The 17,932-nt window shown below is 44.9% G+C and overlaps 1 protein-coding gene across 1 annotated transcript in view; it reads right to left on the reverse strand.

The window, feature by feature from the left end:
• Window positions 1–3,764: 3,764 nt before the first annotated feature.
• GEMIN5 (gem nuclear organelle associated protein 5) overlaps window positions 3,765–17,932 on the reverse strand; it is a 39,297-nt gene continuing 25,129 nt past the window's right edge. The window contains exons 19-28 of the mRNA XM_015417077.1: window positions 16,825–16,920; window positions 14,038–14,175; window positions 13,708–13,855; window positions 12,329–12,448; window positions 11,572–11,782; window positions 9,166–9,423; window positions 7,400–7,562; window positions 5,645–6,182; window positions 4,509–4,605; window positions 3,765–4,218 (exon numbers count right to left, since the gene is read on the reverse strand). Of these exons, the coding sequence (XP_015272563.1) occupies window positions 4,051–4,218; window positions 4,509–4,605; window positions 5,645–6,182; window positions 7,400–7,562; window positions 9,166–9,423; window positions 11,572–11,782; window positions 12,329–12,448; window positions 13,708–13,855; window positions 14,038–14,175; window positions 16,825–16,920 (1,937 nt within the window). The 3' untranslated portion in view covers window positions 3,765–4,050. The remainder of the gene's footprint in view (window positions 4,219–4,508; window positions 4,606–5,644; window positions 6,183–7,399; window positions 7,563–9,165; window positions 9,424–11,571; window positions 11,783–12,328; window positions 12,449–13,707; window positions 13,856–14,037; window positions 14,176–16,824; window positions 16,921–17,932) is intronic.

The raw sequence follows: 17,932 nt of genomic DNA on the forward strand, positions 1-17,932 counted from the left end.
GGTACCTCATAGAATTTATCCAGGTACCCAAGGCCCCCAACTTCATACCTACCCCACCATCCAGTACGCTCCTGGAGGAGATCCGGAACCTCTTCCAAAAGGACACTATAGAACCAGTCCCAACAACCCAACGTCAACTCGGGTTCTACTCCCGTTATTTTATGGTCCGCAAAAAAGACGGAGGCCTCTATCCTATTATGGACCTCAGGGGATTCAACCGGTGTATCTCATACCGGAAATTCAGAATGACAGCATTGCAAAGCATTCTCCCCCTTCTCAGCAGAGGTGTCTGGATGATAACCTTGGACTTGCAAGACACATATTTTTTTTGTTGTTATTTATTTATCAAGACACATTTTCATATAACTATCCACCCACCCCACAGAAAGTTTTTGCGGTCGTGGAGGGCCATTTTCAGTACAAAGCCCTCTCTTTTGGACTCTTGACAGTGCCCAGAGTCTTTACAAAAATGATGATTGTCATCGCGGTGTACCTTCACCTTCGGGGTGTACGGATTTTTCTGTACATAGACAATTGGTTGTAGATAGCAAGCTCCAGGGAGATTCTGTTCAACCATATCGATTTAACGCTGGTCACCCTGAATACTTAAAGATGTCAATGTCCCTCCGTTCACTGAGTCCAATTTATCAGAGCGATTCTAGATTCAACTGTCTGCCAAGCTTTTCTCCCTCCCAAGAGGGCGGGCGAAATTATCACCCTCATCAACAGCAGGGAGATGCATCCACAAGGTAGATCCAATGACTCCTGGGTCTGATGGCCACCACCATAGCGGTGTTTGTCTTCAAGGCCAGACTGCGGATGAGACCACTTCAACTGTGGTTCCTCAAATGTTTCCATCCACAGTGGCAGCCCCAATCTCAACGGCTCGTGCTTCCTGTGCAGGTGCTGCATTCCCTACAGTGGTGGGAAAACCTCTTTCAGGGAGCCCCATTCCATGCACCCAGCCCCGAACTGACCCTTACCATGGATGCATCCCTGCGGGGATGGGGAGCTCACCTCCAAGGTGTATGTGTGGGTGCCAAATGGGAACCTCACCTGGCTCGCAAACACATCAACTTCCTGGAACTGCTTGCCATCCAGTATGCCCTAAGGTCTTTTCGCCACTTCGTAGCGGCGGCAATCCTGACAGACAACACCACTGCACTGTGCTACCTGAACAGGCAAGGTGGGACGATGTCCAGGGGACTTTGTCAACTGGCCCTGGAGATCTGGGCCGAATGCCAATCTCAGGGCATGTTCCTCATTGCTGCTCACCTGCCAGGATCGCTTAATGTGCATGTGGACTTTCTGAGCAGGGGAGGTGCATCCCTTCACGAGTGGGAACTCAACTAGACTTACCTCCAGCCAATCTTTTGCAGATGGGGTCACCCATAAATAGATGTGTTTGCGGCACGTCAGAATGCAAAATGTCATCTGTTTTGTACCAGGGCAGGACAGGACCCCCTATCTCTGGGGGACGGCCTCCTCTTCCCATGGTCCCCCAGGCACATGTACCTGTTCCCGCCAATTCCTCTACTTACCAAAGTGATCAGCAAAATCATGAAGGAACAACCTCAGTGCATCCTCACTCAGTGGTGGCCACGCCAACACTGGTTCCCGACGCTATTCCACATGTCCCGGAGCACCTACATACAATTTCCCCCAGCACCAGATCATCTTCTGGCTCAGGAGGGCCAAGTGCTTCACCACAATGTACCACACCTCAAACTCACAGCGTGAAGGATCCCCTAGCACGACTTAAAGACCGGATAGACCTTGTCCTGTTGAACTGCTGTAAACCATCTACACACACTTCCTATGAAGGGGAGTGGAAGAAGTTCCTGTCTTACCTTGAGTCGCTGGGTTTACCACTGCCACCTATGGGCTTGAGAGTAATTTTTGGATTCCTGTTGACCCGCCTGGACTTGGGTCTCAGTTGCTCTTCTTTAAGGGTTTATTTAGCTGCCATCTCCACCAATCATCCTGTGGTAGACAGCCATTCCGTGTTTTTGCACCCTCAAACTAAGCAGTTTCTGAAGGGTCTTACTAATCTCTTTCCTTTGGCTTGTGGGCCAACTCCCTCCTAGGACTTACCTCTAGTATTGGCCAGACTAATGGGCAAACCGTTTGAACCCATGGCCATGTCTAGTCTTCAGCTTCTCTCGTGGAAGACTGCCTTCCTGGTAGCCATTACCTCTGCAAGACGAGAAAGCGAACTGTCTGCCCTTCACTGTGACCCTCCGTACCTAGTTTTTCACCATGATGGCATCACCTTGGTCCCGGATGTTTCTTTCCTACCCAAGCTTGTGTCTGAATTCCATTTGCAAGCTGATATTGCCCTTCCGATGTTTATCCTGTCCCCTACGAGCGATGAGGAACACTGTCTTCATACTTTATATGTCAAGGGAGCCATACTCTTCTATCTCAATAGAACGTAGGCTTTCCAGCAGTCACCAGCCTTGTTTGTCTCCTATAGTACACCTGTGCAGGGGAAGAAGCTCTCCTCACAGCGTCTATCCAAGTGGATTGTGGAATCCATTAAACTGTGCTACTTACTGGCTAAGAGACCACTTCCAGGCCCGCTCCGAGCGCATTCCACCCGGGGAGTAGCCACGTCCACAGCCTTCCTGAGGTTCGTCGCTCCCTGACATCTGTCAAGCAGCAACCTGGGCTACCCGTCACACGTTTGTGAAGCATTACACCCTGGATGTGCATTACACCCTGGATGTGCGTTATCATCAACGTTCTGTGGTGGGACAGGCAGTATTGCAGGCAGTGCAAGTCTAAGACTTTCAGCTCCCTCCTCTAGGTAGGCCTGTTTTTGCTTGCTAATCTCCCAGAGGTGTGATGCACAGAGACGGTGAAGAAGATAAACAGGTTGCTTACCTGTAACTGATGATCTTCGAGTGGTCATCTGTGTATTCACACCACCTGCCCTCCTTCTCCTCTGCTTTCGGTCCTCTCCTTTTTATTACTCTGACACTGATTGCAGCGGTCAGAAGGAACTGGTGGGATTGTCATGCCCCTCCCTTCGTCATGCGCGAAAATCGCTTTCAAGAGGAACCGATCAAGGTTGGCGCAGGCGCACTATATCCCAGAGGTGTGAATGCACAGATGACCACTCGAAGATCATCAGTTACAGGTAAGCAACCTGTTTTTCTGCGCAGTCCTCTCTGCTTGACAGGCCTTGCCGGCCTGCACGGCTCAGGCAAGGCACCGTCCCCCTCTCTGTGGAGCAGGAGGGAGGAGGAATAGGAGCCCTGACGTGTGCACGCACCAGCCCACCGTTCCCTGCAACACCCCCACTGATCACGTGGGTTGCCAAGCTGTCTAGCATGGAAACCAGTGAACCATCTCTGAGGAATGTGAGGGGAGAACAGGCTGAGCCAGTTTAGGAGGCAGTGGCAGCGGTAGCTCTCCAGCCCACTCTCCAGCCACCGAGGTGGTGTGTCTCCAAACTTCCTCTCCAAGTGACACCTGCTCGAACCATTACACAGCCCATCCCTCTCTGCCACACCCCCTTCCTCTGCCATGGGTGTGCTCACTCCCCTCACTGCCACCATTTTTTCCCTCCCCCACCCCTCCATCCAGTGGCCCCCACTAAAAATCATCTAGCCATGGGGCTGCACTGTTCCAGCATCATGTTTTATGAAGTGGCTAGCCAACAAGTTGCAGGTAAGTGAGTGCTTCAAGAATCGGTGCTGCTGCAGGAATGATTTAAAACAGCTTAAGTTCATTACATCACGTTTTCTTTATTTGGTTAGTTGTCATCCACAGGCTTCTGCAGCTCAAAGGGTGTGATGACTGGGCACAAAAATACTGTACGGCTCCCTCTCTGTATTTTCCTTACAGTATAAAAAGTTTTACAATATTGAAAAAGGTGTGGGGGCTTTTAGTAAAGAACCACAAAATCATTATTACTGACGAATGTGACTGTGTAACAATAGCTACTTGAGTTTATTCATTCATTCTAGCATGAAACAAAGTAATATCCAAAACTAGTCCCTCACCATCAAGGACAAAAAAAGTTGCTTGATAGGAACAGGAGATTCATGTGAAGAACTTCCTACAAGCCTTTTTATATATGCCAGTTCCTTTATATTTCTGAAGTAGATGCAAGCACTGCTCCTCTAGCTCTGGGTCCAGATCTACTGCCCACTGGGCTCCCACATGAAGCATGACCAGGCAGCACTCGAGGACATCGGGGAATGGCAAATCCTGTAAAGATAAAGTTTTGCATAGGCACACTCAGCCTGAGATGGTATGATATCTTTCAAAACTGAACAAAGCATTAGCCATATAATTTATCTTGAATTGATCATTAACTAGTAATAAAAGATTATAAAAGCACAAGAGTTTACAAAGTTATTTACTATCACCCATGCAATGAAATTCCTAATTGCATACATCTCTACTGCTGAAGGAACTGCAACAGTTAGGTGAACATGGGAATCATTTACTTTAACGGACTTTACTTTTCTAACTTTGATATAACCTTCAACCCTTACCTTTATACTAGCTGGAAACTCTGCTAGTTTCTGATTTGCTTCTGTGAGTTGTTTTGTAAGGTCTGGCAAAGAAACTGGTTCACTGGCTTCATTTGTACTGAAAAGAGATTACATTTCCAAACAGTATGTAAAGCAATTATATAAAGTAAAAGTACTGTTCCGCCTATAAGCATGCTTCCCTCTTAAAAAATAAGATCTAGACAGCTTAGTGGCTTTAGGCATTATGAAAAGGATTTTGCTACAGTTAACAAAATGTCCCAAGCAGGTCTCTAAAGGCAGTATTTCTAAATAAAATGATAAACTTGTGAGTAATCTTCATTTTTTAAAGATTTTCAGTGAGCCAAATGGCCAGGCTTAGTATAGTATGCAGAACTGAAATTTACCTCAAAATTCACTTCATGGAATGCAAATTTTAAAATTCTCATTCCATGCATTTCTCTCCTAGTCCAATTAAGACAAACTTCCCTAAACCCTCTTATGCTGCTATTGAAGAAAGCAAGAAACACAAATCTTACACTTTCTTCTTCATACTCTTTTACAAATAAAAGAAATCCCTGTCAGTCCCACAATCATTGTCCAAAGGGAGCACACACAGACAAAAAAAGTCAATTATTTGTGGTCCCCTTTAGTACATACAACTGCTATTTCATTCCCCCAATGTAATTCCAAGAAGAATTATGCCTTATGACCTATCACTACAAGGGTGGTGGTGGTGGGGACAGCCTGTAACCAGACAAAAGAGAAATGGTGGTATGATTCAGAAACCCTCCATGGTTTCACTTTATGTAGACCAATGGCTGCTCAAAATAGTGTTTGTAAATTCCCAAGTTACTCTGAATAGACCTATAAAGAAAACTATGTGATCTGAGCTTCATTTTACAGATAAAATGCCTCAACCCTACTATGTACCAGCGGCTCCCGTGGAGTTAAAGCTTGCATGAATTAACCAGGGTGACAGGGAGACCCAACCATGCCAAACCCCTTTATCTCTTGCAGCCACCACACTGTCAAGTTTCCATGTGAATTTTTTCCCTAGATCTGTGGGAGTCTACAATTTCTCTAGGGCGTTATGGTAATCAACAGAACACATGCACAGTTCATGTCACTTGTCCCCCATCTTGAGTCTTAAATCTTACTTTTGACTCAGACTCGGAAGGGAAAGCTGTGTTTCCACCAAACCCTGCTCATCAGTGGTGCTCTGCTGAAGTGTGTCTTTCCGATGCTGGTGGATCATGTCTGCCAAAGTCTGCTGAACTCTTGAGATATCCCTCTGCGCACTTTGGACTGCAGCGTGTTCTTCTGAAAGCAGCACTCCACAGCTGCTCAGTGCTTGTCTCTCCTTTAATTGGCTTGAGTTGTTTGAAGAGTCTGTTTCTGAACTAGTACCATTATTGTCCCTTTTGGGAAATAATTTTCCAGGCCTGGCTTCAGTGTCATGTATACCTTCTGCAGGGTTAGAGGCACTTGCACAGTTGCTCTGGCCACAGAGAGTGGACGGCTCATTACCGCACACCTCAGAGGTAAGCCTTGGGTGTTCTGAGGCCAGGGAATCAACAGGGAGGCTCCACCACAGATTGTATAATTGCCCATAAGCCACAAACGCCTGTAAACTCCTGTATGCTGACAAGCTCTGCATATCTGAGCTGTCTAGCTTTTCTCTCAGATAATCACAGCCTGTCAAAAGAAGTATGAAAATGGTTTTAATACTGAGAACCCCAACATCAGGAACACTGCTATATGCATGCCAAAATACTAGCGCTTGGAGGCACCCCATGAAATTGATGAGCAAGAGGATGGACAAAAGGAAATCCATTCAACAAGTGATTAAAATGTGGAATTCACCACTAGAGAACTTTGTGATGTGCACATGCTTAGACAGTTTTAGAAGATTAGACAAATTCATGGAGGATAGACCTATCAGTGGCTACCCAGCCATGACAACTAAATGGAACCTCCACCCTCAGAGGCAGTACATTTCTGAAGCCCAGTACCAAGAGGCAACATCAGGTTGGCCACTGTGAGACTAGACAGGGCACTGGTCTGATCCATCAGTGTTCTTATACTAAAGGCGTGAATTACTGCTTAAAAGAGCATTGCTCTGAATTACTTCGCCTCATGAAAGGCCGAAGAAATGTTCCTAGAAGATTCATTGTCCAACTGTCCTTCAGCTAGTTGCCACTTATTCTGGAACAGGAAGTGCCATAATGCAGAATTCTGTTATAATTAGTAAGATAATGGGGGAAACAATGGATTAAGTTACTGTGATGACTTAACTGGAAGGGCAGCTGTTACACAGTGTTGCCACCTACAGATTTATATAACAGCACTATGACTTTTTAAAAGTCTTTTTTTTTAAGAGTCGGCATGGTGTAGTGGTTAAAATGCTGGAGTAGGATCAGGGAAATCCGGTTTCGAATCCCCACTCATGCCATGGAAGCTTCCCAGGTGACTCTGGGCCAGCCACACACTCTCAGCCTAACCTACCTCACAAGGCTGCTGTGAGCATAAAATGGAGAGGAGAATGATGGAAGCCACTTTGGGTCCCCATTGGGAAGAAAGGTGGGATATAAATAGTGTCCAAAACATTTCAGTTTCATTGTGGTACACTCAACTGACTCATTCAAAGATTCCTTTGGTAGTCCCAAGAAGCACCCTTAGCACACACAAAAACAGATGTTTGGTTATTCTACTTAGTACATCTAATCACATCTGCCACTATATGTTTAGGTTGGGACAAAGGAAAAGGAACTCTGCTAGTTTAGTGCACAGAATGAAGATGGAGGTAGTACATGAAGTTACGGGATCCCCTTTTCCCTAAAGGATTTCAAGGAGATTAGCCTCTTCCATGGACTGATGACTCTACAGAGCAGAAGGAGTAATTAAGCGTTTACCTCTAGGAAGGATGATGTTGCAAATCTCTTGCATAAGAGTAAAATTCCCACCATCATAGCTCTGGGACACAGCTCCAAGAATGGCTTTCACTGCCTCTTCCCAGGAAGCAGTCTGATGACTCAGGAGCGCCAGGGTCAGTTCATGGGATACGTAGAACAGGAGCTGGAGAAAGAAACCTAGCTTCACTGAGAAGGAAAAACAAGTCTGAGACCAGTTTCCAGCCACTGGCAAACCATTTTCTGTCTTTGCTCTTTTCAACTAGTGTACTCATGGGAGCTTACAAGAGATGTGCAAAGAAAAATCATTCTGAAATTGAAAACAAAGGCCTTAATCAGCTGGAAACTGAGGCCACATCTGCCAAACCACCTTTCAACCCCAGAGTTTTTATTGCAACATTTAAAAGTTCAGATAAAGGACCAGCCAGATATTGAGTAGGACCCTGGACAAGCTGCATATGAATTCCCCAAATAAATATCCCTTTGATTTTTGTGCCATTTATTCTTCTGGAGGCAATAACAGATTAACCACAATGTAAACAATGCCCAGTTTAAAGTGTGGCACAATTTTAAAATGAGACTGGGCCATTTCTATATAGCAGCGTGAATTAGCTTATGCCTCTCGGCTTGATTTACGATCCCACAAGGCTTTGCATGATTAGCTTTTGCCATATGCCTCTCACTAAGCTTATACTCCTTCCAAGAGTGTTGCTTTCACCTACAAGCATTGCTTACATTCCAGGAGGCATGGTGCCATCCTCAAAGTCTAAACATTGGGATATTAGGGTATATGGCACCATGGCTCTGCCTTGATACAGGAAAGGTGTTTGGAGTTTTCTGACCTCACAGATTATAAACTGACTCTGATAAGGATCATATTTTTGTCATATTCCTGATCAGCAACTATACATGGCTAGCAAGGTATATGTATGGCTTGTTTTTCCACTAGTAGTTGCTACATACCAACCACCCCACAGATTTGGTGGGCAGCCGGAATGTATTTCTTTACTTATTATTAGTGTACACAAATTTTACATATTGGGGGTGATGGTTTTGTATGCTTTGCTTTTTAAGATTTATATATTATTTTAAGGTTTAATCAATTGCTCTAGTTTGCAGCATCTGTTCTCTCTCAGTCTCTCTTTAACAAAGTCTGGTCTCTGGCCAGTCCCATCTTTCCCAGAGAGAACCCTGGGTGGGTTCTGGGGTTCCAGGGAAGGCCCTGGTCACTAGAATTCCACAACACAAAGCCCTTTCAGTAATACTACTCTCACCCTTAATTGTGGCTTCAGAATACAGATCAATACTGGAGAACAGAGAGAAGAACTCTGCGGTGGCAAATTAATCTGCAGTGCAGGATTTAACCTCCAAAGTATAGTTTCTGATGTACAGTTTGTTGGAATCCAGAAGGGAGCCTCAGTGGAGTATACAAAACTTGAGGGAGACAAGGCCTTTTCACTTAAAAGAGGTGTTTATACACAGAGAATCAGAAACTAGAGAATCTACTAAGCATCTCAACTGCTTTTGCAGCCTGGAACAGAAGTAAACAATGCCAGATTTTGGAAAACAGTATAAAATGCACACCAAGAGTATCAAGGCCAGCTTCTTCAATGCACATAATAATATACTTGAACTGCATCGTGTTCTTGACCACCTTTAGAATGTCAGCCCACCCCCTTATGCTTATGTCGTTGATACTGCAATTATCTTCTCTCCCATCCCCAGTGTAAAGATAATATTGCAAATCTACAGCCAACACACAAGATTACCTGCTGGGGAGGAGTGTTGCTTGTAGCATGAGGATACGGAATAGTCTGTAGCTGTTCAAACACGTTCTGTGCTTGTTCAGCAGTACGCACACCAAATATGCTCTCCCATACAGTGGTCACCATTTCTATGAAAGAGCAGTCTTGTCTCACTACCCAGCTGTGGTAGCAAGGTATGGATGGACTTCTGTTTTGCACTGGACTCCTTTCATGAAGGCATTTGTGAAGCAGTTCATTAAGACAGAACACCAATCTGTGTCCCTGTAAAAGAAAATCACAGCCATTATTTATTTCAATCAGGAAAGAAAACATTGCATATAAGCAATGTACATTTTTCACAGTATTTACAGAATCTGTTAGACACACCTATCTGTGAAAGTATGTTTGAGGTCAGGAAAAGACCCTCTGGATAGAAATACTGTACAGAAAAATACTGTACAGCCTGGGCCACATGGCCTTAGCTGGTGACACTTCCGTGTGACTTTTGTCACCTGTGCAGATGGCCTGCCAAATGGCCAGGCCTCATATCCATATACAAGACACTTTGACACCTTTGCTGGGGCAGAGACATATGCAGGCGCCTTCCCAAGCATGGGAAAGAGCTATGCCCAGTACATTAGCACATCAAAAGCATTCCCTGACACAACACATGGACACTTGAAGAGGCTGGAGTTGGAGTACCTGAACTACAGACAGGATTCCCAACTCCTAGCCAATCAAAATATACCTTGCCTGGCAACGCATGGTAACCAGAGATTGGGCACGCCTTCCTACTCTCTCACTACTGGGTAATGGCCATACCCTGTCGTGATGGAAGGGGTTTAATTGCAATAATCCGTATGGGAAAAGAGAGAGTTCCTCTCTGGAAACAAAGAGTTCTTTTGGACTGACTGTTTGCTTGTCAACTGTGCTGCTAACATGGAGTTTTACTACTAGGCAGCCAAGCTGGACTTAGCTGCCCACAGCACCATGGGGTTCCTTTTCAAGATTCCCTGGTGAGACCTTGGAATATTTGCACACTGAACCATCTGATACCTCTAAAAGCCTGGTAACTATGGAATACCTCTATTGTGTAGTTGGAGCTGAACAAGCTATAGATATCATTTGTTTTCTTATCTTTTGCTAGTCTCATGTTATATGCATGCTTTTGCACTGAATAAAGGTAACATATAATCAATATTATCTGGACGTGTTTCCTCTGTTGCAACCTGATTTCTAAGACTGAATCTTGTGTCTAAGCCGTTCGCCTAAGGAGGCTACCACTGTGTTAATTAATTGTTTGCAGCCCTGGTACAGAGCTGGTAAAGTTGCTAGGTCCTACAGACCAGGCAGGAGTTGGGATCTCTGCTCCTGATCTTTGGTGGGGACCTTTTGTGAGAGATCCTGGTGGCAGTGACTACTGGTAAAGCCTGGAGAGTGTACAGACATTCTCCAGGGGTTTGTTTAATTGTTATTGAATGCTCTGTTTAGCTCCCATCCTGGACTGGGGTGAGAGAGAGACCTTGACAAATACCACTTCTCCTTGCCATGGTGATGGTAAAATTTCAGATGCAATTAGTAGTAAATGGAATTGGGGATAATTTCCTCCCCTCAATGAGCTTATAGTATCTCTTGCTCCTAAACCCCATTTTCAATACATTTGAGAATCGATTTGTTGAAACTTGTGGATCAAGATTCCCACTTGAATATCCAGAAGACTGTTCAAAAAATGGCCTCCCCTCCAGCAGACTTAAAAAAAAAATACAGCTAAAACAAGATGGGTTTAAATGAAAACCACTGAAAACCACCAAAAGAACTTGATTTAGATGGATCCCTTTTTAAAAAACTTGTTAATCAAGACACTGCCTGAACAAGAAGCATACTCATTAATAACATCTCTTTGCAAAGAAAGAGATCCTTTGTAGCTAGGAACATAATCCAAAATCTTTATTTAAACCATCATTAATGCTTGTCCAAAAGCACACCCAGGAAGTAAATTCCCCTGAAATGGGGGAAGAACTACATTCATTTTTAGTTCAGGGATGCTTTTTGTCCAGTGATAAAAAAGAAAGTAATTGCTGGAACTGGAATGTAAAGCAGGGGATCTAACTCTTTCTCTTGGTGCCAGTTTTCTATAGAAGTTGCTATCTTCAAGCTGCTTTCACTCTGCTGTGGAATACAGATCCTCCTCCCTTGGGTAAAAATACCTGGGGGATGGTGAAGGAGTGTTAATGGTGATTTTGGTTGGAAAAATAGCATAAGCAGAAAGAGTTAAAATATTCTCTGCCCTCCACACTACGCTCCCCCTTTAAACTCCAACTGTTGTTTGTTTTTTAAATCGAGAAGAATCAGAACGACACATAACTCACAGAGGAATCATATAAATGATGCATCACGGATGAGTCTATACAAGTAACACTGTGCACTGACCAACAAGCTCTCATGCTGCTGGAGAACTTCCTGTGCCCCAACCCAATTCTTGGCAGACAAAAGCTCCTGGGCACACCGGAAGGAAAAAGTCACCGACAGGTCCTTCTGTCCAGCTATCAAAGCCAGCTCAGCAGCAGCTTTTAGAGATGCGGGGTCTCCCTTTTTAGACAGCACTTTGGCTGCATCATAGGGAGAAGCAGCTCCCAGGTAACTAAAAAGAAAAATTAAACACAAAGTGACAGCAATGTTGCAGGAAGCTTTCAAGTTCACCACCCAAAACCATGCTTGTTTCATACGCTTTGTTTGACAATCCACTGGAATCCTGGTTCCCTTTCACTCTACTCCTCACATCTACTACTGCAGTTTTTACAAGGCAGGCTTAAACAATGGTGGCCAACAGAAAGAGAGACGACACCGCATCAGGGGTCAGAGCTCTCATCCTGAACATCAAAGCAAGAGTAAGATGCCCTCTGCCCAGCACAGAAAGAATGGGAAAATCCATCAAGCCACTCAAGCACATTTCCCATTCTGTGCCCCATGGCTTATACAGTGTACTTTGCATCACTCATAAAACAAGATGCTTACAGTGGCTTCACACTGAAGGAATCCACACTGGATTCCCAGGAAGGAATCTAATAACCAAGAGTCCCAACAGTTCCCACTGAAACAAACAGTTTGGTGTCAATGGATTCCCAGGAAGGAATCTAATAACCAAGTCCCAACAGTTCCCACTGAAACAGTTTGGTGTCAACGTTACCATTTGGCTGCCAAGAAATAATGGCCATCCTTTTCCAGTACTGCTGCCCAGCTGGTGTAGAGATCTTTCAGAACTGGGTCTTCAGGACGCAGCCTAGCCTTGGCAATTGCAATGGCTTCCCTAAAACAAACAGTAAGGTGGAAGAAAATCCAGATTATTTTACAGCATAACCTAGAATGCTTAAGCCAGTCCTTCCTAGAGAAAATAGTATTTGTGGATTTTTTAAAAAAAACATTACAAGTTCATCCTAACACTGATTTGGAACAGGGGTCACTTAAACAAGATGCTGCAAAGTCCACTATGTCAGCACCTGTGAGCACAGCTCCAACTGCAATGACATGAAGACTGTTTAAAAGTGTATATTCCGAACCACACTGGGTACAGCATCTACAGCCTATGCTCAGGTTATCAGTTGATCTCCCATTGCTTGAAGACTCGGAAGAATATGTCAATTAACACCACTAAAAGGAACCGGATGTCAGTAGCTGACACCAGGCAACGTGAAAATGGTCTGTTGTGTGGATTAAGGTGACTCATCCATACAATTAAAATGCTCACTTTCTGCTACAGTCGAGTGGTGAGCATGCATATGTAAATGAACCCAGCACCCTTGCAGGATGTTGCCCAGAAGAACCAGTAGCACTAAGAGAGGAACACAATCTGAAGGTTGTTGTCAGCCAGCAATAATACCTGATGCTTTTGAAGAAGAGTAAAGTGGCTGCATTTAGTTCCTTATACACCCATATCATTCCTACTTATTAAAGTACCAGGGCAAGACTAAAGGCAAGGAGTTTTGATATCCATATCTATGATTATGTGAACTTATTTTAGCCAAAAAGCATGAATCACCTTTGCAGTCATCCAAGCTATGGATTTGTTTACAACTGCATTTTGCTATTTCTCACCCCCCTCCAAATACAAACCACAGGCTTTGGATAACAGAAAACTAACTGGAACTGAGAAAGGAAGGTGGTAGGTGGGAGGCAACGGTGCCATTTTATTCAAATATAAAAATAATGAGAACACAAGAGATAGCTCAGGCTGTTAAGTAAAGGGCAACTGTTTGGGAGAAAACACAAAAGGAGTTAACATTCAGCTTTGCCGTTAACCAGTTCTGGAGACCAGGCAAAATGAAAAAACACTCCTTCATGCTCATTTTACGGAGGTGGTCTACAGATATTTTAAACATGCAAACCAAAATAATTACAGTATCATACCACCCGCTTATCAGCCAGCTTTCATATTCTAAGTCTGCAGTACTACCACTGCTTCACGTGGGAGGCTTGGTCTCCTCTCACTTCCCTTCAAGGCTGTTTCCTTCTTTAACTTTTAAACCTCTCTACATTAAAACCCATCCCAAACAAAAGGCATGGAGTGACCTGAAAAAACCATGTGACTTCAGCAGCTCCACAGCTTCGCAGACTTTGTGGAGAGAGAGGAGGTGGGAGGCAGCCTTGACGTATTGCTCCTGAAAGCACAGCTGCTTTGCAAAGGCTTCCACAGTCCACACCCAGGCTTGATAGCCAGCTAAAGAGAGAGGGAAAATCATCATCAGTTATTACGTTAATGATTGGGCCACCATAACATCCCCTCCAAACTCAGGAACAAATCAAGGCACACAGGAAAGGGCTCCCCCTGCACACCCCTTGTCATTACTTTGACACAAAGGGGGCAGCAGAGTAACTGGCCTGCTTGCATGCCAAGCGTACCCATTGGTGAGAGAGCCACCAGCTGGTCCGTCAGCTCTGCCCTTTCTGCTGCTGACTGGAGAGCGCCCTTCAGATCTCCTTTCCAGACCATAAGCTGTTGAAATAACTCTGGGTGTCCGTTCTCTAAATGGCTTTTTCCTGTCAGAAGACAAAACATTTTTCTTGATGAAAATGCCAATGCTTGAATATCAAGTCACACGGAGAGGGCTGCTTTAATCATTTTTTTGGGGGGGGGGAGAGAAATGCCCATCACGGTCAGGGACCCATTGCCAGGCTGCAGTAATGCCTCTGGTCACTGTTTTGTGGGACACATGCATCATTCCAGACACTGAGAGGGGCAGGTTCCAACTCCTACAACTGCGCAAGCACCTGGGAACCCGTCAGCCCCAGTAACCACTGGTTCCCTCCTTCCTAAGACTGGGTGGGAGAGGACAGATGGAAAGAGTTGCAGTTGTGCTCCTGACAGAAACATCCACAGGGATCAAGTTCTGAGACTTTTGCCAACCTGTTTATCAGCATTTGGCTGACCTTTCCCATCCAGATGGCAGTTGCCTGTGAAACTTACAGCCAGAACAGTCCAGCGAAAACTCTCTGCCCCTTCTGTTCTCCCCCACTTTTAAAGAAGGGACTAGCAGCTGTGCTGGGCTAATTACCTATGACCAGTGTTCCCTTTAAGCTGAGTTAGTGTGAGCCAGCTCACAGATTTTTAGCCTCCAGCTCACAGATTTTTGTCTTCGCTCAGAAAGGATGGCTCCGGAGCAAACTAATTTATGCCGCGGCCAGATCACCTGCTCACAGTTTTAATGCCAGGAGCTCACAAAGTACAATTTTTTCTCACAATACTCCGCAGCTTAGAGGGAACATTGCCTATGACTTATGAAGAGACCTTCTAGGTAGAGAAGAGAGCCCAGCAGTGAGGCATCATGCCTTCGTTCTTTATAGCTACTCTCATACCAGACGACTTACATCTAGGGGAGGGGAAAAAGGGAAGCCTACAGCATCTCATGGGAGAAAAGGGCAACATACATACATACAACATACAAAAGGGCAACATAGGATGAAAGGCAACATACTTCTTCATCATTGTTGCTAGCATAGCAATATACATATTCTCTGTTTTCGTCCTCTAGGGGTGCTTTGTAAAGGAGGACAAGGGAGTGAGGGAAAGATGGAGTGCGCTTTTCTGTAGCGGTGAATATGCATGGGACCGTGTTCTGATTATGCAGAAAGCAGCCACGGCATCTCCCTTGAGCCCTCCTTTCCTTCAGGTTGCATCTGAGGAGAAGGTACTGCTGTTGCTTAGTTGTGAAAAGGCGCTCTTGCACCACATATTCCAGACATGAAATTAAGATTGGGGGGGGAGGGGGGGGGGGGGGGGGGAGAGCTTGCAAATGGGAAAAGGAAGCAAAAATATCAGAAAGATCTTATTTTTGGTGAGAAAACCCAGTCCCGGGTTATCCTCCAATCGACAGACAGCAGGCTTATGATCCCCTCAAACTTTCTATGCATAGTCTGTTCCTGCTCAATGGGCACAAACAGAGAAACTGCTCGCTGCTAAACTGGTTAACCTGAACGCAACTGGCAAATTGGTTGGGACATCCTTCGTTGTATTAGATCACAGAAACACACTTGTATATGCTGACATATGGTATATAGCTTCAAATATATAAAAAAACTAGTAGAGATGGTAAAGTAAAAATCTTAACTTTTTACCTGCTGAGACGAGTCTTGATGGGTGCAATAAATTTAGAAAACGAAAGAAGCTTGAGAACCCTCCCTCCAATAGTGCCATCTAGCTCAATACAACTGAACTCCCCCCCCCCCCGGTGTCTTGTATAGCCATGCACTGCTGTAATGCAGTCAACAACCCAAGAAACTGATGAAGCTCAAGCCTTCCTGTCGTCCTACTTTCTCCTATGGCAGTTTACCAGCCTTTCCCTAATTGTGTTACAAAGTAATAACTATCTCCAGTTCTCACTTGCCAAGGAAGGCACTCTGGATATGCCTGCGGTGCCCACTTTAGCATTACTTCTGCTGCTCCTGTCTCCTTGAAGGACAGGCAGGGTAACAGTGTAATACACATTATGTAAACCGTTCCAGGCCAGAGTCCTAACAGCACCTGAACAAGGAGCAATACAATCCAAAACATGCCGGTTGTTGCATTCCACACAGTACTGAATGAAAGAAGTCAACAAGGCAAGGCTCCTACTCAGTACAAGGTGGTTTTAGTCTTTGACATCATAATTCTTAAAGTTTGCCATAATGTGGAGATGACAGCCGGGGAAATTCTCTTTTTTCTAGAGATGACAGCCGGGGAAATTCTCTTTTTCTCACCCGGGACACATTTCCAATGCTTCTACTTGAGAAAGAGAGGCCCCATTACTGCAGCCTTGCTCAGAAGTCTGTGTTTGAGAGGGAAGTCTACATGAGTGTCTATAGTCAGCCTGCTGGGTAATTGAGATTTCTAGACCTCCTGCCAACTCCAACTACTCATTTTTCAACCATAACAGTATAGGCTGTTTGATGTACGTTTACTATTATAAATTATGGAGCCATTCCTGATGGCTGCACAGAAGCTTCAGCAGTCACAGATTATGCCCCATCTGCCCTAATGGGACTGGATGGCCAAGAAAGATACGGCAGTGCTCCAATCCACAAGGTGCTACCAGGAGCACAACTTACACTGTGCCTGCAGTCAGGCATGTCTTTAGGTACCACTCTGTGCTCTCCCCTAGTTTTGCTGGTTTGCATCAATGATAAAACCTGGTTTAAGATCCAGGGACTAACCTTCTGCCTCCATCAGTCTGTATAATGTAGGTCTATTGGTGAACAGCCCCAAGTGGACATGGTCCGCTGAATGAGAAGGCAAATCCTCCTCCTGATCTACAGGTGAGATAATGAAAAACAAAAACAGATTTTCGATTTGTCACGCATACTTATTTATGAAGACTTTTCTCACGGTCGTAGGTGATATTTCACAATTCTTACTCACAAAACACCACTTTGTGCACAAAGAACTCTGAGAAGCTTGTCATTTAAAAGTATACTTTAACCTCCCCCCACACAGCAAGGTCTTCACACCCATATTTATTCATTTTGAAGTCCATCAATTTGCAAATTGTTACCTTGCTTGATCTCCAGAATTAGTCAATTCCCTTCTGTACAGATTACTGCACATTAAGATTCGGAGAGAACTTCCTCTTTGGTACTTTCTCAGATTAAAATTAAAAATGGTGATTTCACAAGTGATGCTAAAAATTCCTGTTCATTAAACTTATGAACAGAGTGAGAGTGGCATGTGAAGTGAGGGACAGCCATTATTATTTCAGTGAGAATGCCTTAAAAAGGTTAGCCATTCAGCTTAATACAAAATGGCAAACATTTCCACAGTCAAGCAAACTGACAGTAAGGAGAAATATCCTAAGTGGTTAGACAAGTTCATTATGCCTAGCAACATTTCCTTACAATATAAAATCATTACATAACACTTAAAAGTTTTAATGATCACATACAGGATCCTGGCACACAATTCCTAAGCACTTCCGTCCATATAACAGTCTGCAACACCAGTATGCTGTTTGTATGCTTAATTTAAAACCAACTGGATCAGGCTCAGGGCTGGCCCGAGGGGTTCCTGCGCCCTAGGCCAACCTCCCGGTGGGGTCTGGAAACCTCCCAGCTGGCCGCCTTTCTCACACCCGCCGCAGGCCCCACCTCCTCAGGGAAGCCATGTGACGCGCTGGCTGCACAGCCTGGCCCGGAGCCCTTTGGGGGCCCCCTCTCCCGCCGCCCCGGACTGCTGGCCTGGTGTTGGAGGGAACTAGGCAGCAGGCGCCCCCCACCCTCCCGTGCCCCAGCAGCCGTGCCTCTCGGGTGGTGTGTGTGGTGGCGGGGG

This window comes from Gekko japonicus, unplaced genomic scaffold (genome assembly GCF_001447785.1).
Source record: "Gekko japonicus isolate JY-2015 unplaced genomic scaffold, Gekko_japonicus_V1.1 scaffold746, whole genome shotgun sequence".
In the NCBI taxonomy this organism is placed as follows: domain Eukaryota; kingdom Metazoa; phylum Chordata; class Lepidosauria; order Squamata; family Gekkonidae; genus Gekko; species Gekko japonicus.